A 22,836-nucleotide genomic window follows, 5' to 3' on the forward strand; every position below is an offset into this window, starting at 1 on the left:
GAAGGCTCCCTACAAACAGAGGAGACCAAGGATAGACAGACCTCCAATCAACCAGGGAGGTCCGAAGAAAGACAAACCTCCAATCAACCAGGGAGGTCCGAAGAAAGACAGACCTTGAATCAACCAGAGAGGTCTGAGGAAAGATGGGCCTCCAATCAACAAAGTAGGTCCGAGGAAAGATGGACCTCCAATCAACCAGGGAGGTCCGAAGAAAGACAGACCTCCAATCAACCAGGGAGGTCCGAGGAAAGATGGACCTCCAATCAACCAGGGAGGTCTGAAGAAAGATGGACCTCCAATCAACCAGGGAGGTCCGAAGAAGAACAGACCTTGAATCAACGAGGGGTCTCCATGCATAGCCTGGCTCAGCCTTTGCACCGACCCACACTCAGGTTGCAAACAGAGGAGTCCACGGAAAGCCAAACCTTCGCACAAACATGGAGGTCCGAGGAAAGACAGACATCCATGCAATCAACCTCCACTGGTTGCATGGAGGGTCTTCATGTTGGCGTTGGCAAGAAGGTCAAGAAGCTAAGCCCGGCTCGGCCTTTAAAGCGACCCACACCCAGTTGGTACTAACCTAGGTCATTATCCAAGCCCAGGTTTTGCTAACACTTTGCATTATGAAAATTTGAGGCTTTGCACAAACAAATATGGCAAAGCCTCAAACTGTTTAACATTCATCATCATCATTTTAACTGTTTACCAAGTTCCTTATTCATCCATCATCTAATGATGGATTAATATTTGTTAAACAGTTGACAATAAAATACGAAACAGAGAATTTGTGAAAATTCATTTGGCTCTGCTACTGTCCAGAAACAACCAATCAGAACCAAAAGACAAACTTTTGGTTCTGATTGGTTTCTAATGTGTTGAATGTGTTTCAGCATATTCAACACATTAGACTACTAGTGTACTGCAGCTATGCAATTGGCAGAAAAACAACCTAACATTATATCATCATTATTTATAGAATGATTTAGAAAACAAAATTCTATACAGGCTGGTCAAAACTATTTCGACCCAAATTAGAACTTTGCATTGATTTCCTTTCATTTTAGTAGCTGCGATTTTGCCTAACCCAGACATTTTCCCTAACCCAAACCAATACTAGTCTATTCCTAACATTAACTAAACCTTAATTCACATCTTACCTCTAAACATTACCCCTGACCCAATCAATGAATCCATCATATTAGGACAAGACTTTGGTCCTAATATGGTGGACCTAATATGACACTGGACATATAATGGTGCGTTCACACCAAACACATTTTGACCGTCAGGCGCATCTGGTTTACATTCAAACTCTATGTGGAGGCGCGTCGAGGGCGGTTGTGCCGCTCTCCGAGTGTCTAGCGCGGCGCCATTTGAACCGTTCGGAGCGTTTGACACGTCCAGCGCATCCAATACTTCACATAGACTTTGAATATAAAGCAGACTTGCCTGACGCTCAAAACGTGTTTGGTGTGAATGCACCATTAGAATGTTTAGTTCCTATCAGTGGCGCAAAAAGTGGGTATGACAGCACCAGAGGGGGCGTCAAAACCCCGTCTGGGGGGGAGGGGCCCCGATTTATGTTTTCGCATCCATAAATCGGCGATTTATGGATGTCAGTTCTGACATCAGTTCTGATGACATCAGTGTCATCAGAACAATGACACTGATGATGTCATTGTTCCTATGGTAACCATGACATCATCAGTGATGACATCACTCTTTGATGCATCAAATGAATCTCTCTCTTGAGTGTAGCACACAGACTGTTTTTTCAGACCTGTTCCTTATAAGTTGACTTGTAGGTTCCTGTAACCTTTAAGTTATGAATCTTCTACAGGAGCATTAAAATTATTTGAAGGCAGAGAATCAGCCTAGTAGGTTCACATTCTCAGGTGAGAGACTCACCTGGTATAAAGTTAATTTTTCGGTACTGGAATTGCACCGAGGATAAATTACTTTGGCATGTCATGAATATACGTGCATATATTCCATCTTAAGTACATAGCATAATAGTTTTTTTGTTGCTTTTTCCATCACTAGATGATATAACCTAAACAGCACTATTCAGAGATCCAATGAGTTTATAGCAGCAGCCCTGATGCCAACATCTCCAGAAAACATATTAAAGATTGTAGCATGTGTTACACACATCAGGGCTGGTGTCGGTGCAACAGATGTTGATTTTCCTGTAAAAAGTCTAGAACAGGTAGGAGTGATGAGGCAGAAACAAATCTGTGCTTCACTAATCCTCCTGGAATCTGTTCTGGTTAAATAGTTAACATTTCCAAACACCACCATATCTGATCTTTCTTCAAAATAATCATTGTGTCCACGTTATTTTCTTTGTCATTCTAGACAATATACTTATTCCTGTAATAAACAGTTTTAGATCCTTTAATACAAAGAAGGCACAGCTTATGTCACACACTTAAGTCTCAGAATAACCCCCATCTGCTACTGCATAAAAAATATGCAATATATTTGGGGGGGGGGGGTGTTCCCTGTACACCAACATTTTCACAGAAAGACACAATATAGCTAAACAGATTCGACTCATGTAAAGAAAAAACAATCTAAACATGTCAATAATACTTTTTACTTCCAGAACCATTTTATTTCAAAGCTGATAACTGACGGTGTACTAAGCAATCTGTACATATAAACAGATCGCAATTCAGCTCCTGCACAGTAGGTTTATACCTCAGCTAACTAGAACCGCCGTCGCTCTTTTTCCTCCCAGGGCCCGATGGTTCAGTTGCTATGACAACGGTAAATAAAACGCAAAAGGAAAAGGTAGTAACGGAATGTTCCACCATGTCTGTAGTTCTAAAGAGCAGCTCTGAGGGGCAGACAAAAGTCTACGTCTATTTTGAGTGGCACTGTTTTGTGTCAGACTTTTGTTTTGAGTTGAATTTGGCTCGTTTTGTGTTAACTATGTCGAAATGCCAACAAAAGCAATTGCTCCCCTCATGGGATCGAGCCACATATTGTGAAGGGGACATGCAGCGGTACGAGCCGCATTAACGGTACTAGGAAGAAGCAGTTACTTTGAGGTGTAGAACAATAGGTGCCTGCCTATGCACTGCCATGGCAGGGCCCAATTCCGAAAAATTATAAATTCAAAATTCCCCCTAGAAAACTTGCCAAGCCTGGTAGTTGGGCACTAGGCTCATCCATCCAGTGGCCTGTCATGTTTTGGGGTTGAAAATGTTTAAAGTTAACAGAAAAATGCGCTCTGGCTATAGATTGCACAGTTGGACTTACCCAGGAGAACATGTGCAATACTTCCGTGCTGTTACGGTTCATCACCAAAGCGCAGCAACTGAAGATTTTACCAGGTCCGTCACCATAGTTTTAGACTGACCCGGTTCACTACAACACAATTGCTAAACCTGATGCACAATAAAACTGACGTCTATAAGCTTCGCACATGTGGTTCTTACTCACGGTCCGAAATAAAAAATAAATAAATAAAGTCAGTGGGTAATTGTTTATGTCTCGAAATTTTTCAACCTTCATACTAAGGATTTTAATTCACACTCAAAGATTCAGAGAAATAATAATTTTATGTAAGCAAAATATGAATAGTCACAGGAAATGTGTATTCTATCCATAATGCATTGTGAGACCTGTCACTGCGCCTGTTTGTGAAACTACTCACTGCCTCTCTCTGGGCCCCGTTGCTATGGTAATTAATTATCTGCACCTGGGCTGTCTCTCTCTGTCAGACAGTATGCTGGAGACAGAGTTTCTATACTTGAGAGACACCCAGCGACGGTATCAAGGACCCTGACAAAAAACCCATAAACCCTAGCAAAATTTTGAAAACATTTTACGAGAGCAGGCATGTGTATCTATGTCATGACAGACTTTTAGACCAATATTTGTGCCTGTGAGGGGGAGTTAAAAGAGTTTTGGAGTCAGAAATCCACTGTGCTGTTAGTGTGTTTCAGAGAGAAAGTTTACTGATTCTGTGAGACACTCAGCCTCGATTTTTCTCGTTTTTATCAATTTATGTCGTCATTTTAACTCAGAGTCCCACTAAAAGCAATAGCTCACTTCTCGGGATCAAGCTGAACGTGCACGCAGCGGTTCGGGCTGCATTAACGGTGACGGAAGAAAAATAAATGAACTATAACTAGAAAATTCCTGCAGAAATTTTACGGGGCCTGCCAAAGTGTGCCCGTCGGATTTTTAACATAGCGTTCTGATGCAAAATTGAGCAAATATTGCTAAAGAAAGCTGCAATGTAGTCAATAACCTGCGGGTAGTCAGAAGCATGTTCACCAAGCTGTATTCGTACAATTTAGTATGTTGCATAAGCCAAACTGAGCCAAAATGCTAATAATAGCATGAATGCTATCAGTAGCATGTGGAGCATCACTAGCATGTTGTCTGTCATTACTTACTCCATTCAGTACATGAAACATTGGTAATAAGCAAGAAAAGCGTTCTGATGCTCAACATTAGCATCAATGCTAAGCTGAGCTAACTTGTAGTCAAAAACCTGTGGAGAGTCAGAAACATGTTGATGAAGCTGTACTTGGACCATTAATTTTGTTAAAATTAATGCATGAGGTGAAATTAGCTAAAATGATAATTTTAGCATGATTGCTATCAGTATCATGTTTGGCATCACTAGCTGTTGTCTGTTATTACTTACTCCATTCACTATACAAAAAGTTGCTAATAAGTAAGAAAAGTGTTCTGATGCTTAATATTAGCATAAATGCTAAGCTGAACTAAATTGTAGTCCAAAAATCCTAACGCTCTGGCTGTCAAAAGTCAGTTCTATAACCTGTGATAAAAAGCTAAGTGGCATCCATTTTTCCAAACTAATGATGAGAAAATCAAACAAAATAAAGTATTAGTAGTTTTAATGTAATTGTTGTGGAATGTCAATACAATTATTCAAGAAAAACTGCAAAGTGGTGGTTGTTAGATTTTTATTTATAAGTATCAGTTTTTTTTATTTTTAGTCAGTTAAGAGGCATTAATGGATGAAATGTTAAAAAAAAGAAACATTATAAACAAAATGGAAAAAAGTGGAATGCATTTGTATTCATCTTAATTTGTTTAAAACCCCAGAATAAAACCAACTGCTTTCAGAGGCAAATTAGTAAATTAGTCGACTAAACTGCAAACTAAGAATGGGCGAAATGGACTTAAATCATATTTTCACATTTTTGGGAACTAAAGTCATGAAAGTAATTCTACGCGAATAAGAAGTCTCTTTTGCAGTTTGCTACAAGACAAGTAGCCGCATCATGTGGAAGGACCAACATTTAATTTTCTGTCCTCATATAAATTAGCCCAGGCTAAAAAAAAAAAAACAGGAAGATGATGGTGTGAAGAAGGATTTTATATAAAAACCAAGAAAATTACAACCCTCTTCTTGACACGGTTATAAGAGTCTTCAGTCAGAGGTGTCTTCAGATTTGCTGCAATACTGACTGCTACAGATCCTTCCAGCCATCAGAATCCACAACTCTTTGAAGAAAAATTTCCTGATTAAAATAATTTTTGAATTCAATTTTAATCAAAATTAAATTCAAACTAAACTTAGCTCTAGTATTTCTATTTAGCCTAAATTGAGAAACTTGAATGTATGTTGCCATTCATTAAATCTGAATGAGTTTGAGCTAAAAAGCAGTTAGAATAAAGACTTATGCTACGCTGCTGTTATTGCAGTAAAGGTTGGCTTAATAAAGCACCATTAACTAGGAGTTCAATTTAAATGCCTATCATTTATTCGTATGTAAAAACAATTTCTAAAAACCACGCATCCATTTCTTTCAAAATCAAAATTATATGCTACTTTGTGTTGGTCTACCACATAAAATATTTCAATAAAATACTTTTTTTTTTTGCAGTTACTAAGTAGTTTAAGGGCCGCAAATTTTCATGTGAAAACCAAAGAAAGGACACAAAAAATGTTAATAAAAACCTTTATTTTTCATTTTTTGTTAGCTTTTAACGATAGCTTTTTAAGCTTATTGGTTTGCCCATTTTGACCCGTTTAGCTCAATCCCCTAAAGCATCGCTCCAACGAAACCACCTGCAATCACTTTGCCCAGTTACGTACAACCTTAGCAACCCTCTACGATCAAAATAACCACATCAACAACCAGCCGACGCCATGGAAGAACATGAGAAAAAAAACACAAGACGACGTCTGATTAAGACTGATGGTACCGAATCGAACGCCTGCGTGAACGACCAGCTGAAAGTTTTTAGGGGGAAAAGAAAAATATATGCAGGAACAGAAACTTCACAAACATGGAGTGTTGACAAACCCAGAACTTAAGAGCAAGCTTGAAACTTAAAAAAAAAAAAAAAGAAAAGAAAAAAGAAACCAGCACCAGCTACGCAAGAAACTGTATTTACAAGATAGCTGCAGCATTTCTTTTTTTGTTCATTGTCAGAATGAGACGGTGGCCAGTGGGACCGGACGCCATTATTACATCATTGGTAAACTGTGGAACTCATTGTGGTTATAACAAGCAGGTGATCGCATGGAGCTCATACATTCAAGCTATACATATATATACCTATGTACACAAAGTATAAATAAAACCACAAAATGAGAACGTGAAGATTACTTACTGTCTTTACATTTTCAACACAAAAGGTACACGATCAACCTGGATAAAAGGTTCTACGGCTACAAATTCGGGAGCCCAATCAAGCAAGTGCTCGTTTATTTGGAGGAGTCGATGTCAAACGCTCTCCTGTGCGGATTACTTCACATATTAGAAGACAACTAGAAAGCCTTCCTATCATCCCAAGCTTGCTCTTAAGGATTTATTACAGGCAACTACAACACCGTTTTTAGTCAGATTGTTTTTTTTGTTGTTGTTCTTGTACTGTTTACGTACATTCATCTTAAGACGCCTTCAGTCGAAACTCATTAAAAGCTGAAATATTAAAAAGGAAAAACGAAGAGGTTTCTACGCAGACAGGCATTTTGATCATAGAGGTCACCGAGGTCATTTATTCAAATGAGAAAAAAAAAATAAAAATACAAGCAGGAGAAAACTGGGGCGATCAAAGATTTAAAGGGGCAGTATCTTTTAGCTGATTCTTATACAATTAAACATCTTCAATAGATTACATTTTGGGTTACTGGTTAGGACCTTTCTCACTAATTTATTTTAAACTGGAGTGTTCATATGTGGGAGTGAAACACACCAATTACATGTAAAGGGAAAATAAGATTGCATAGAACAAAAACATTGCTATTTGATGTGGGTTTTTTTTTAAGACAAAAAAAAATTTAAGTTGAGAAAAGATTAACAAAATATCCAGGAAGTGTGGTTCACTCCCACAATTCCCTTTGAATGCCACTGCATCGGACTCGGCGCTCAATGTGACCCATGCAGGCAGCGCTCAGGGGAAAATCTTACAGATGCTTGCAGACTTGGACTGGAAAAATAGTTTGAGCCCACTCAAGGTTACATATGTGCATGTCTGAAGTTTGTTGCTCTCAAGTTCCACACATGCAGACATGATGGGGGAAACTCGTCAGTGGTTAACTAAACGCAGTTCAACACTACCGGTGTGACAATTTAAAAGGCCCTTCTTTAGCAAAATACCATTAAAAGCGTACTGTCTCTTTGAATCCCACTAAATCCCTGGGGTTGGAAATGACAAAAGGGGTCAACTGGTGTCTGCCTTTCGATGTTTCCGCCTGGTCTCACTCTTCCTGCCAACCCTCAGCTCCTCTGAGGCGTCGCTTCAGCCTGATTTGGTTCCGACCAGAGACATCAGTCCATCTGTGCTCATGGACTTGGGGCGCTCCAAGGGGAAGCCGAGGGCTCTGCTCCACACCAGCTGGGCGAGGACGCCGAGAGCGCGGGACACACCGAAGAGGACGGTGTAGTAGTTCATCTCCGTCATCCCGTAGTACTGCGCGCACACACACACACACACACACACACACACACACACACACACACACACAGAAATTAGACTGAATTTAGCAAAGATGGTCGCCATGACTCACTGCAAAAAAACACAACATTTCACCAAATCTCGTTTCTATCATAGACAAAACTAACCTACAGTTAACTTTTTAGCAAGTAGAGGCTAGTTTTAAGTACATAATTACTTATTGATGAAAAGGTTCTTGTTCCATTGGCAGATTATTTAACTTAGAACAAGACATTTTCCCATAAGTTCATTTCTCTGCCAGTAGATCAAGTTCTTTTTCATCAATATTAAGGAATTATTTACTTAAAACAAGCCTATACATGTTGCTGAAGCTACTTTTAAGTTAGTTTGTCTAATTTCAAGTGTACTAAGATTTTGCACTAGAAACTAAACCAAAAATACTTAATAAAAATGTGTGTTTTTGCAGTGATAGTCAGTTAATTAGTGATTCTGACTGAAAAAAAGGGGGGCAAAAATCAAACTGTCATGGACGGACTGGTCAATGTGAAAAGATGTTCAGTATTAGTTACGCATTATTTATTGTAGAAATGTGAATCTTTCAGTGATTTGATTCAGATTTTACAGTCTGGAGATTCTGTTTAAAATAAGTGATTGAAAAGAAGAAGAGTGAAAAACACTTCAGACAGTTCTACAAGCTTCCATATCAAATGACATCAGTTTATAAATGGCAAAAACAGATTTGTGCATAAAGCCCTAACCTAAATGATCAGCATTAAGTTAAGTTAGCTGCTTTTTCTTAAATATAAAAGTGCCAGAGTATTGAAATATGCTGTATAATAGCAAATACAAGCGGCAAAGACGTAGATTTTAAAAACATGTTAAAATAGATTTTTGAATCGATTCAGAATTCTAACCCTATTCCCATGTTTTTTCTTTTGTTTGCAGCTCAGCTACGTGAAACTGGGCTGCAAATTACACTCCACACTGTTCAGATTTCATTTCAAAGTTGTCCTTCAAAAGGGAAAAAGGGAAAGTTGAAACCAAAACATCAACCTGAAATCTTTACCTTCCAGAAAGAAAACAGAAAAACGATCAATCATGCCAATAGAAATTATTAAGCTTGTTTTAATTTATTGTGCGATTAGATGATTTATTGATCATCAGGCGTAGGTGCATCATGGCTGATGAAGTGAGAGGCGCCGTGGACAGCATCTTACCTGCAGAAGGACTCCGCTGTGAGCGTCCACGTTGGGCCAGGGGTTCTTGGCTTTCCCCTGCTCCAGCAGCACATTGGGTACAATCTTGTAAAGCTGCGCAACCAGCTTGAACATGGGGTCGTTGGGCAGATGCTTCAGGGCAAACTCGCGCTGGCAGGTGTAACGCGGGTCAGTCTTTCTTAGGACAGCATGGCCGTAGCCTGGAACCACCTTGAAAAAACATAAAAAATGTGACACGCCTCGTTACACAACCGGTGAGATCACAATCTCCCTGCATGTCGATGCAAACAAAGTTGTGACTGAGTGGGAATGTTTGGGTTTGATTTTTACCCTGCCAGACTTGAGTGTGTTCCAGATATAATCCCTCATCCTCTCATCAGACACTTCTCCTCCGAGCTCCTTCTGCAGGGCCGTCAGCCACACCAGCACTTCCTGCAACAGAAGACAAGTTATTTACGTTCATGAATATCATCACGTTATTAGTGCAACACAGTGAGGGGAGCACTTCAGTAAAATGCCAGGATTGGAGATTAAAATAAAATCAGTTTAAATTCACATAATTTATTACCGTCATTAATGTCTTGTGATAATATTGTACAGAAGAGAAACTAAAATATAATTAAACTTTATGCCTTACTCCTTGAATGGGCTGAGAAAGTCATAAAAAAATCTCAAAATATCTTCTAAGTTTTAATGTACTTAGCAAATAGATGTAATTTTTGTAATAACAAAAATAAAAATAAATTTGGTCTGATGTAACTTTAGATAGTGAGAATGAAATGTAGGTGTCTTTTCACTATCTTTAAATGTGGTTTCAATTGTAAATAACACTTTCCACATGTAAAACTTGAAATGAAACGTTAGATTGCACTTTCTTCCAAAACTTTGTAGTTTGAATATCAAGCACTTTCCAAACCTTGAAATTCAAGCATTTTTAAGGATTTCAAGCACCTGTACAAACCCTGATAACTGGAGAAACTTTGGCAATAAATTAATGAGGATTATATTAATTTAGCTAATGATAAAATAAGTATAAAAATTAAAAACACTAAGGTAGGTAGTTTGAACCACTACATAAGAGTTTACTGTTGGATAAAATGAAAAAAGAAAGCAAAATTTCCTTCAGCATGTAACGAGAGGAGTCCAAATAAATAAATCCTGAAATGTCCAAAGTTAAAACAAATACATAAACTCACAGTCTTTAAAATAAACTATTTTAAAAAGCACCATGGGATTTTTCTCAATATATTTAGTACAAGTATTCATTATTGCAACTTTTACTCGCTTATTAAAGTTAAAAGTTAGTATTAATTATAGCAGTTTTTCTGAGGCTCCATTTCTAATCCACTTATTTGTTTGGTTTATTAGGGCCGACTTGTTTCAGTAATAAGAAAAATGTCTTTACACAAAAACAAAAAACATTTTGTGCTGTTACAGGATTTGATTCCAAGCTTAAAAAAACGTCCCAAGAAATCCTCTTTAATAATCAGTTGCAACATCTTCATCATGCCTGTCCCGGGTTTCCCTCAGTGTATTATAATTTCCTTGTGCCCCCACCAGGCTAAGCATTGCTTATTTATTCAAGTCTTTTTAAAATGTTTGCATTTTCTAAGATAGTTGGTGTTCAGGTTTTAATCTTCCTGTAACATAATTATCAAGTGAAATTTTAAAATTTTCAGTCAACTTTTAAACATTTCTTAAGTCAAAAACACGACAGGCTGATGGATGAATGACTGCCGACGCTCCAACCACCAGGTTTAGCAGGTTCTCTGGGGGAAACCTCGCTGTATGCTTATAAATTTGCTAACGGGGGCAAACAGAGCAGGTTAAAAAGGCTACTTAGATTAAGATGATAACATGTTCAAACCTGATTGGCCAGGCCGTGGAGCGGACCGGCCAGGCCGTTCATAGCTGCGCTGAAGGACAGGTAGGGATCAGACAGGGCGCTCCCTACTAGGTGGCTGGTGTGGGCGCTGACGTTGCCTCCTTCATGATCACTGGTGGAAAAAAAGAGAAACGACATCATCAGGAGGAAACTACTCCTCAAACATGTTTGCATTCAAACTCAATACAATATGATTAAAGCACTGATGGATTTCCTCAGTTGTAAACCGGACACCAATACAAAGAAAATAAACTTCTGCCAAATAATTTGTAACTTGAATAAACCGCATAACGCTAACTTTAGTTTTTTAATTTTTATTGCTGTATCAACCTTCCAGACGCCTCAAGTGTTCTGGTTCTGCTCTGCATCCCCAGAACCAGAACCAAACATGGAGAAGCAGCATTCAGCTTCTTTACACTGCAAATCTGGAATAAACCTCCAGAAAACTGCAAAACTGCCGGAACACTGAGTTCCTTTAAATCAAGGCTAAAAACCCAGCTGATTAGTTAATTTTGAAACATTATAAATGAAACATTTTGATGCGATGGCACTTGACAAATTGTAATGCTAGACAAATAAACTTGATTAATTGATTTATTGATTCCCAGTGACGCAAATTTTACAAAACAGTCACTATATTGTAATGCAAATTTCAATACTTGAGAAGAAATTCATCTAAAATTGGTTTGTCCTGTGAAAGACATTTTCTTATAATAATCTTTTTACTTGCTGTTAATACAATAGTCATTAGATATTTGTTTCTTTGATATCCTCGCCAAAATACCTGAACTTGCTCTCTAAAGGAATGTTCTGCTTTAAAATGTCTCATAGGGCTTTTCAGTCATATTTTATCATTGGGCAGTCGCAAAAAAACATTTTTTTCCCTCATGTGTGGGTTTCATTTTGCAAATCCAGCTGAATTTGAAGCTTTTGAGGGGAAAGCGCTGCAGGTTAAGTAAACGACCTGAAATGAAAGTGCTGAGCTTCTTTGCAAAGATAAGATAATGAGGGAAGTTAATGTTTCCTGAAGCTGCTTTTCCACAGAGCCTTTTCAAGTAACCAATATAGTTACCTTGGCTGGTTTTTTCCACATCAGGAAATGAGGCCAAATTAGATAAAGCAGGTATAAATCTATCTTAGAACACAGAGCTGAAGAGGAGGAAGTGCGTTTTTGGACTAAAGTCAGAACCAAAAGTTGAGTTTTATGACTGAATGTTGTTAAACTGAAAGAGCCGTTTATTTGTTGCAGGTGTTCATATTTTCCACAGCCTCAGGTGACTGCATGAGGGTGTGGTCACATGTCACGTACCTGATATTGGCGTCACCACAAGGTAGTTGGGTGAGTGTGTCATTTTTCCAATGCGTTACTTCCTTTGAATGACTCATTAGAGACAAAACGCAGCACAGAAACCAACTCAGCTGGCAGCTTAAATTTATACTTCAACTCTATTGACAGGAGTAATTTGTATTTTTGCTTTCAATAAACATTCTATTTTCTGACTGGAAGCAGAGGGATAAACACCTTCATCAAAGTCATTTTTAGAAATTACAAACAGAAACGTTGTGGTTTATAGCATATATGTTCCAAGATATAAAATACTCAACATTGTCCAGGTTTGTGGATCATCCTGGTGAACGTTGATCCACCGTAAACTAACAAATGCTGTAGTTCAAATTATTCTGTACTAAATGAACTTTTGTAAGAGCCTTTTCTTTTTAAAAGATCTACCAGATACATAGTCTGTATGTCATTGTTTTCAAACTAATTATAGTTCTACATCTATGTTTTAACATTTTTAATGATACTGTTGTGTAGTGAAAGTGTGCATCTATAAGTATCTGCTGTAAATGAGCTGCTGACAACTGCCAGGATGCTTTGTAAAAGAGATCTTTTCACCTCTAAAAGATTTTATTCTGGTTAAATAAAGGCTGAAGAAGATCTAGAAAGATATTTAATATTTCTAGAGACGATTGAAAATTATTAAAACATAAGACGCATAAAAAAGCTAGTAGCTTTAGAAGAGAAGGTTAGCCTAACCCAACTCCTCAAATACCAGTAGTTAAAAAACAACTAATCACAGCAACCGACTTCAATATGCCACATTCAGAACTTGCACCACAAAAGCTACTATTGTTAGTTTGAAATCTAACAAAAAGAAACCAGGTTTATGATGCATGAAGACATTTGATTTCCCACCTGTGGATGGTGAGGTAGAGCCTCATTAGCTCGGTGAACTGGGCGTCACTGTAGCCCAGCATGTTGGTGAAATTGTGGGACCAGTCCAGGTTGGAGTCGATGGCGCCGATGCTGCTGCCTTCACGGTAAAGGTTGCGGTAGATCTTAGCAGCGATGCAGGGCAGCTTGGCAATCAAGTCCATGGAGTCTTCATAGACGAACTAAGAAAAGCAACGGAAACGGTTGAGTTTCTCTTCCCATTTAGCCAAATAAAATGCAAAAGATTGGACAGAAACTTTGTGAAAAATTAATCAAGATTAGTGGCACTTCACCAAAAGAGTCTGCTATGTTGCACTCAGTCCCAGAGCCACCGTTTATCAGGACATGAAGTGTTAAGCAGATTTACACTCACCTCCCAGTACTTGGACTTGTGCACTCCCTCAGAGTACGCCCGGGCAAAGCTGCTCTCGCTGTTCAGAGCCGTGATGGCGGCGCTGAACTGAGACATGGGGTGCAGGTTTGTGGGGAAGTTATCCAACATGGTGACAACGTGAGAGGGGAGTGCTGCTCTCTTCGCCCACTCTTTGGACACCCAGTTTACCTACAGGGACAAAAAAATAAAAGTAAAGTGAAACATAACTCAAACTCAGGATCAAGCAGCTGAAAGCCAACACTACAGTCAGATAAAAGTAGCGTCTTATCAGTGGTATTGATACTGCAAAGAGGTTAGTTGAGGCAATAAAATCTCAGTGAATTCAGCTTCAGTTTTTGTATAGTAGGTCAAAGTGCAAAGACAGAAGGTCCATCTCTGGAACAGCTTTTGAAGTACATTATTTTATGGAAATACTAGCAGTGTGCTGATTGTAATTTTCTGGCCAATTGCTGATCTTTAAAATACCTGCCCTACCAATTTTTTTGTCTTAAGTGTCGCCACCAAGAAAGTCGCTGACTTGATGACAGGAGGGTGACCATTGTTAACTGTAAACATGCGGATATGACGAGGAACGCCGGTCTGTCAGTCAAATCTCTCATGAGGGAGCAGAAAAGGACAGCAGCTGATTTTTAGACCTTTGGATAAGGTCAGTGGACAGGATGTAAGCATCGACTGATCACCAATCTCCCAAAATAAAGAAAACCGTGAGGAAAAACATGACTCATTTCCAACTGCTGATAATCTATCACACTAGAACCGATCAAAAGCGTTTCCAACTTTTGTAATGATTATCTCGATCCACATTCTAGGCTCCAAAAATCTATTCCCAAATAATCAGAGTTGTCTTACAGAAAGGAAGTGCATTCAAATGCTTACAGTCGTCTAACCTAAAGAAGTTACTGCAACAATTAAATATGAGTCATACTTAATTTGTGTATTAAAAAAAAAGCTTCACAAAGGCTTTCTGTTTATTTCTAGTTCCTGTTTCTTATGGTTGGATGCACTCATTATGCGTCGCTTCTTATTTGAATTCCAGTCATTTACAGTGAGGTGCTGTGTTATTATAGATGAACCAAATAAATTTATTTGAATAAACAACTTTGCTATCCTTGCTTTATCTTAAGGTGTCACTTGTACCTCTCAGAAAGTGGATGCCGACTAGTTAGCATGCCAGAGTCTCCTTGTTCAAATCAACAGCATCTTTTGTGTTCCTCACCTGCTCCTCCGTTGGGACTTGTCCCGTTACCAGCAGCCAAAAGAGGCCTTCAGGCAGCGGCTCCGAGCCTCCCGGAGCTTTAGGCAGCAACTTTTGACACTCTGGAATGCTGTAGCCTCTGAAACGGATGCCCTGCACACCAACACATACAGAGGACGCAATGAACTCATGTGAAGAAAAATAAATGAAAACAAATAATCAACAAGAAGTTTTCTTAAACAGCATAAAAATGTTGGGATTAGGCCGGTCACAAGATGATAGATTGTCCCAGAAATTATTGAAATAAACAAACCATTTTCAAGTAATATAGTGAAAATTGTATTACACAAGTTCGCCCTCTCAAAGGCATTTTAAATGTCCAAAATAAAACACAACCAAATACAAAAAATTAAAAAGGAAATGAAAAACACACATAAATAAAAATTATTAAGTGTCTAAACAAAATTGACCTTCAGAAACATTTTTAATCAGAATGCAAATTGAGTTAATTTTAACTTTTGTGATTAATCGGTTAATTGACAGGCTTAGTTGAAATGTTAAGTTTTAAATGCAACAGCAGATCCACGTCAACAAATTGTTTCTAAATTAATCTTGTGTTATACTGACATTTTCTTAAAAACTACATTTTTAGTTTCCGTTAACTGTTCGCCATAGTACTGAAAGGGAAATAAATAAAATACATTTCTACATGTATAATAGCTTTGAACAACTGTCTCTTTTTGTTTTTAATTACTGCAATAAACCAGATTCTTGGACAACATTCACACTTATTGAGACGATTCCATATGGCTTCCAAATATCAATTTCACTTTTTTTTTTTAACTTAACTTTTAACAAACAAAATAAAACACAAATGCTTTTTTCTGTTTGGACAGTTCATCTGGTTTGACCTGATCAATAGTTGTGCATTTGCAGGAACAATTGATCAACTAAAGACGTTTTTACATGTCAAACTATCAAAACAAAAGGTTTTTGTTCAATAACAGCTTTTCACCCTTATGACCCTCATTTTATAAAAAAGCTTACCTCATCTGGATCCAACACAGATGTTTCATATACCAGCCCCTTCATCCCTCTCATCCCACCATAGACCTGTTAAATAATCATAATGCAAAATTATGTCACCACGGCATTTGGAAAATCTTAAGCTAAACATATCAAAATCACCAGCATTAAGAGAAAAATAAAAACAGGCGAACTTGCTATGAAGAAATGAAACTAAACCAATAAATTCCCCTGCAGTCCACCTGGAAACCGTCGTCAAGCATTATAGCAGTGCTGTAAACGCCTGAGTCTATACATGTTTGTTTGAGATCTGCAGAGATTTGGAGTGACTCAGCTGAAATCTCTGTGTTGGTAGGAATCAGTTCATACTGTGACCTCAGAGGCAGACGACCGCCCAGTGATACCTGACACAGTAAACCAGCCAGGACAGGACTAAATGGATTATGTGCTGCAGCCACGGCATTATTAATCTCTGTCCTGGTCAAAAGCTGAGGCAGACCGTTCTAAGTTAATATACAGACTCAGATCTCCACCCCTCTCCTACTTTTAAAAACAGAGAAGTCTTTACATTTCCTTTACTGTCTACATCCATATCTACTTATTATAACATGTAAAGGGTTGTTACTCACCATGTCAACAGTAATCTGACCTATGTTTGTTTTGCCATACTGTTGTTTAAAATTCTTAATCCTGGTCTGTTCTTTTGGGATGAGGTCTGCCAACACATCCTTCAGATTCTGGAGAGAAAAAAGCAAAATTAATTTAACAAAACCCTTTATTTACTCTTATTTTAAACTAAAACACAAAAATAACAAAGATTGGAGTCTTCTCAACACAGGTTAGTAGTATCATGACATTACATATTTTTAAAGTGTTTTATGTACTATAATAAAAACAAGTGACGAGTGAGGAGTTAAAATATTTATACTTACTGTGGTTGATGCAGTGGCATTCCTAGCTGCCACAAATAAGTATGTGGCATTCTGTGAATGAGACAAGCAGAAGAAAGACTAAATATAAATTTCAACTTTCCATCATCTGAAACCAAACATCTCCAAAGTAATAAAAACTTATGTAACTTTTTTTTTGGCTTAAATGAAAAATAAAAAGCTAACTGCAGCTCATCAGAACTACAAATGTATTCACATAGGTTAGTTGATTATTTTACACAGGATAAATGAGATGAATTATCTAACTTGTGGTTAAAAAAAAGCAAGTAGTCAAATCAAATAGCTAATATGTGCTTTATCGATCCTGGTTTCTATTTTTAACTCGGTTATTCTGGTGTAGCAGGCAGGTAAGACTTTCCAACATTCAGTTTGTCAAATTAGATGACTATAAGCAACAGGAAATGACTAAAAACATTTCAACTCTGATAATCAGATTCATATTAAATAAATAAATCTACTTTTAGAAGTCAGTTAGTGCATTCCTATGCACATTTCTAAAGTTATTTTTATACCCAATGAGCTGTTTTTAATCCAGACTTGAATAATAAAATGCACTACATTTTTGCCTTTTGTAAATTGTAGTTTTTCCCCAATTTTCTGCTGTTTTTCAAACTTTCAACTCAGTATGTGATGTTATTGCCAAATGTTGTTTGCCTCCTTTAATTTTCTGTCAACTTTCATATATTTTTCTGTTTACCAACTTTCTTCTCTGCGTTGAATTTTTAGGATCATTTATGAATAAGTTGGGCTGATAGAAATGAACTAGTATTGTTTTTTTTATTAACCATGTATTATCGAATGTGTGCATCTTGTGTGCTACGCTAATCCAATGATTTTGTTGCTGAAACACTGACTTTTGTTATCAAGAGGCAAATATCGGATTACTTTATGTAAATAATATGAATAGTAATATTATTGTATAAATAAAAATGTATACAATAATGAAAGGATATATTTAAAAACTACAACAAAACACTGCAAGCATAAGCTATGCAAGCGCTTACTAGACTCTCAAATGTAACAATAGATGAGGAAAAACTATGGCAAAGTGCTCTGCTTCTCCCACAAGAACCCAACTGAGCAGGGTCAAGCCAAGGGTCTGCGAAACAAAAGGGAGGTTTTTGCATCACTACATACTCTTTACACAGCTGAGAGGAAGATTATGCAACATTTCTACTAAGTGTTATGTATATGGAGCTGCTTAACTCAGAAGTGGAAAAACTACATTTCACAGAAAGGTTAATGGAGTCAGCATCCAAAAGGTTGTGTTTATAAGAAAACAAAAAAATAAACATTCCTAGCATTTAGCATTTTCTATGGTTTACCAACAAAACAATCTGGTTTATAAATGAAACACTGTCAATGATATTTGGATGCTGGTTAATTAGTGATGCTGGTCTTCTAAAGCACTTCCTCCTCCCCTCTACCCCAAATACACTTTTAATAAAGAGAGTCACAAGTTTTTTTTTGTCATTCTAGACTAAAAGTGTCTCACATTAGGTTTTTTACGTGATGGCTTGGAGTCATAAGATGTTATATAACTGCAGAAAAAAGGCCAACTCATATTTTTTATCAGCTGAGATAACAGGTGATAAGCGAAGAAGTTAAATGTGCCAGAGGTCAGCTTCATCTGTAAGGACACCAGACCCAGCAAGGTGGGAAACTACTTAGTCAACAGTTATATTCTTAAAGGAGAGCTGTCTGTAAAGATACTGTAAATATTTCAGTAGGAAGTGACACATAGAAATACAGGTAATTTCTGCATTGGAAGGTCAGTAGAGTAGGACAGAGCGGGTTATAGTCACTGAAGGGTTTAAACTAGGGGTACTTGATCACAAACTGGCAGCACAGCTGCCTTTCCAGAACATCATCTGTTAAAATAATAAGATAGTCGATTAACTATTAAACATGTCTCCATTCTCAAATTGCGAGTAAGATAAGGGTGTATTCCTACCACGTTTACTTTGAATGACTGTGAGCACACAAGGAAAAACACGTTTCTGCAGCGCTGCTTATTAGATTCGTGTACGGTATGCTGCAAACGTACGGCATTAGACACAGCTGAAGTATTAATATTAATGTGAAGGTCAACGGGGAAGAGGGATAATCACCAAGTTAAAAATCAGACTAAAGGTAAAATACATGGTAATGTAAACAATTAAAAGATGTAAGAGAAATAAACTGACTCTTAGAGGGCTTAGAGGTATGAAGGTCTGAGGAAACATGTCCAGGGTGAGACTTTAGCAGGCCAGATTTACAAGAAAACCTCCCTCAAGCTAATATTTGCTGACAAGACGCGAGTTCCTATTACACAACCAAATTATGGAACAAGGGGAAAAGAAAACTACTGTTAAAATATTTGACAATGTTTGCGCAACAACCCCATAGAAAGTTCCCCAAAGTGTAGTACACACTGTGCCTGATAGTGCTGTGCTAGCGAACACCAGCTAGCCAGCTACTAGCATTGTTAGCATCCTAACCGAAAGTTAGCTCGTCGACGTCAGCCGTTTGGACAAAAATACAACACGCCGTGTTTCTTATCGACTTACCTTTGAATTGAGAAGTTTAGGCGCTAGCCTGCTGATAGTCAGGAAGGACATTGTGTCTATACCAAAGTGTTATTACTACTTCTTTTTTTTTTAACAAATGGAGCCACTGCCAGTGCACCGCGGACCAGGTTGAAGGTGCCCCTCCAGAAACTAGAAGGTTGAAGGATTCAGGCCTGTTACTCCCCGCTGTATTGATTGGATGATGCGCTGGATCGGTGGAATGACGTAGTTGGGTGTGATTGGTCAAAGTAGAGATTAGATAAACGTGATTGGATTGGGTCATCCTTGGGTTTGTGACGACAGGTTTAAACCATGGTCTGTCCATTTTCTTTGGACAGAGACGGCAAAGACCTTTAGCTAACTTATCGTAGATCTCTATGAAAAGGTTTTGAATTTAAATTTTGAATTATTTAATTTATTTCAGACATTCCACCAAGAGAAAAAAACCCCACAAACAAAACAAAGATAGTATTTACATATTTGGAATATGATATTCCTAAGTGTGAATGCAGTTCTCATTTACATACCATGCATACACAATTCACCAAAGTACACAATTTATTTGGTGACTAAGGCAGGACTCAGTCTTTCCGATGGTTGTTTAACCCAAAACGTAACATTTCTAAGCTAAAATTATATTAAAGCCCTTCCCTTCCTTTATAAACCATTATAAATGCTTTCTAGTTTTTGAAAACTACTTAAGACAAAATATTTGAAGTGAATTGAACAGAAAAAGACTGTTATCTGTCCATAAAGAGAAGAGTTAATTGCATGATATTTTGTTTCTCAATATTCATCCCATCAAATGATTCAATGAGACTACAAGCACAAGGAACAATAAAGGAATATTTTTATCGATTTGGGACCAAAATGTCCAGCTTTATTTTTGAGTGAGAATGGAGTTGCTGATGTTCTGGATTCATCAGAGTTCTTTTCCATTCGACAACATGCACTCCTGGTAGTTAGATCACTTTCAAAAGTTTTGACATAAAGCCTGAACACTTTTTCCAAAGAAATAATTTAATCCTGCATTACATAATAAATGGTTAAAATGCCACAATGTATCAAAACAGAATTAATACTTTTAGATACAGTGCACAGACAGATATACGTTCCTGTAACTTATACTCTTTTGAACTGGAGCATGGTATCAATAGTCTCTGTTGCATTTCAGTTGCATACTCATTGTTATTCACACAATGCAAACAAAACCAGAGGACGAAATCTGTAAAATGTATTTGGCACATTTAGAATGGTCTTTATCCTTAATGTAACACTGCATAATCCGGCAACGCACTGTAAAAATGCAAAATGAAAATGTGTATCTCAATAAATTAGAATATATTTGAAAAGTTGATTTATTTCAGTTATTCAGATAAAAAACGTGAAACTCATACTTTGTATATATTTATTATACACAGTGATTTATTTCAACATCTCATCTGTTTATTTATATAATTGATATACATCTAATGAAAACCTCAAAACTATAACATGAGACCATTAAAAATGTTTTTTAAAACATGAATTTATGTAAAAATCATGTCATTGTCTATATAATCACATATAACTTGACAAATGTCCAGTAGATTTTCATTAACTTCCTCCTAAAGGAGTGCAAGTCACCAAAGACCAATGCTGTTCACAGTGATGTATCCAAGCATATTATTGGGAAATTGAGTGGAAGGAAAAACTGTTCTAGAAAAAGAACAGTTTTTTATGGCAACTATTGTTGTTAGTCCACAATGTTTAACAAAGTTCAAAGATTGCAGTAAATCTGTGTGAGTTTCACTTTTTGAATTGAATCACTGAAACAATTTCACTTTTTGATGATTTTCTGACATTCTTTACTTGTTGATGATAATCTTATCCATAGGGATGCAACCATAACTCAGACTGTAATCTGAGATCATGCAGGTTATGAACAGACCAGTGTCCTTCCTGACTATCAGCAGGCTAGCACCTAAGTACCAATTACGCTTTTTCTAAAGTTTTGGATTTACATTTATTTATTTAGTAACCATACCAAATATTTAGTTTTGTGTTAGGATGTTTCTTTTATGCAGTCAGTTTCTACCTTCAATAGCACTCACTTGGCAGGTTTGGCACACTCTAAGCAAACTCTTCAAGAGTTATTGACTTGCAACTTTTAGATGCATACAAGTTCCAGTACAGAGACTCTGCAGAACTTGGTTTCACAGCGAGTAGTTAATTTAAAGGGGACTTATTCTTCTTCCTTTCAAACAAGGTAAGACAGCTCTCTGGGCTATGCAAAACATGTTCATTACATATTTTTACATATTGGTGAGATTTCGCCATCTCATCTCATTTCACTGCAGAATGAGCTGTTTTAAGGCTCCGTCACTTTTATGCAAATTAACTACTGCTGGCCACGCCCCCAATATTTAGACTTGCACTTCATACAAGTGAAAATGGCAACAAATAAATGTGCAATTTTCAACAATCTTGTCTTTTCCAGCAGCCATTGCAGAGAGCATACAGGAGTAAAACCAGCTGACCAAAAGTTTTTATTGTCTAATAAACGAAGTGGGTGGAGATTCCCTGGGGTTGCTAAGTAACAGGGCAGTACCCGTCAACTGTGACTGTGACCTTGGAAAACAAGGTTTTTGAAACACCTTGTTTTCCAAACACCAAAAAAACATTGGCTTACTCCCGGAAAACAGTTAGATTTAAAAAAAATCTGTTTTAGAAGCAGTGGAGACCCAGACGAAAGTCCAAAATGTGCAAAAAGTGAATTTTGCATAATAGGTCCCTTTTAATCATTTGATTGAGGATTGCCAAAGCAAGAATGCATCTAAAAGTTGAAGCACAGTGGATCTCAAAACCTTTTTGAAGACAAAAAAAAAAATCTTTGGAAAAAAAAAAGGCTCAAAATACATAATCAGCATCATGCAGCCGTTATGACATGCATGCTTTATAATCTTTGTAAAGGTTTTGAGTCAGTGGCAGTCTCCCCCACATCGTCTCAAGTGAATTCTGTAAACAAACTCTTCCTCAAAACATACAACAAAACGGCTGAACTAATTGTGTGCAACATCATGTCGTACAGTACAACATTTTATCCAGAAGTTACAGGAGGTGATGCTTTTGGTCCCCACTCCTCTGCTCTAATTCCTGGTGACCTGACCCAATGAAATGCATAACCGGTGCATCCAGTCCTCATCATGAGTCCTTCCGGAGGGAGAAATGAAGGCCTCTGGGCTCAGTCGTCTTCCTCTTCTTCTTCCTCTGGGACATCTAGAAGGGCGCTGTGTTTCAGGCAGTTTTGGAGGTAGTTCACCACAGTCCGCTGGAAATGTCTGACACTGCGGAGCTCTCTCAGGACGTGGCCCTCGTCCGGGTACAGCTGCAGGGAGTAGTTGGCCTCCACCTTCACCAGGCGGCTCAGTAGCTCAGCACTGTGCTGGAAGTGGACCCTCGCTTCGGTTGGAGACACAGAAAACATGAATCAGATGTGAGATTATTGCAAAAGTCGATCAAGTAAACTA

The 22,836-nt window shown here is 37.7% G+C and overlaps 2 protein-coding genes across 2 annotated transcripts in view; both read right to left on the reverse strand.

Moving 5' to 3' along the window:
• Window positions 1-5,937: 5,937 nt before the first annotated feature.
• cs (citrate synthase) lies at window positions 5,938-19,502 on the reverse strand. Its single transcript, XM_008414460.3, has 11 exons — window positions 19,328-19,502; window positions 16,761-16,811; window positions 16,458-16,565; window positions 15,850-15,915; window positions 14,824-14,955; window positions 13,587-13,775; window positions 13,196-13,395; window positions 10,981-11,110; window positions 9,444-9,545; window positions 9,114-9,323; window positions 5,938-7,911 (listed from the first exon to the last, which is right to left on the reverse strand). The coding sequence occupies exons 1-11, from the start codon at window positions 19,376-19,378 to the stop codon at window positions 7,741-7,743; spliced, it is 1,410 nt and encodes a 469-aa protein (XP_008412682.1). The 5' UTR covers window positions 19,379-19,502; the 3' UTR covers window positions 5,938-7,740.
• The window catches only part of LOC103467786 (inactive dipeptidyl peptidase 10), a 54,070-nt gene continuing 50,640 nt past the window's right edge, over window positions 19,407-22,836 (reverse strand). The window contains exon 25 of the mRNA XM_017305915.2: window positions 19,407-22,768. Coding sequence (XP_017161404.1) covers window positions 22,551-22,768 — 218 coding nt within the window. The 3' untranslated portion in view covers window positions 19,407-22,550. The remainder of the gene's footprint in view (window positions 22,769-22,836) is intronic.

Source organism: Poecilia reticulata, chromosome 7 (genome assembly GCF_904066995.2).
Source record: "Poecilia reticulata chromosome 7, P_reticulata-male-v2, whole genome shotgun sequence".
NCBI classification, from domain to species: domain Eukaryota; kingdom Metazoa; phylum Chordata; class Actinopteri; order Cyprinodontiformes; family Poeciliidae; genus Poecilia; species Poecilia reticulata.

Coding starts and splice junctions, on each gene's coding strand:
- cs (XM_008414460.3), bottom strand. CDS start 19,378: ATGTCCTTCCTGACTATCAGCAGGCTAGCGCCTAAACTTCTCAATTCA. Junction 14,956..15,849: donor CTGTGTTGGATCCAGATGAG/GTAAGCTTTTTT, acceptor GTTGGTGTGCAG/GGCATCCGTTTCAGAGGCTA. Junction 7,912..9,113: donor ACAGCGGAGTCCTTCTGCAG/GTAAGATGCTGT, acceptor GTGTGCGCGCAG/TACTACGGGATGACGGAGAT.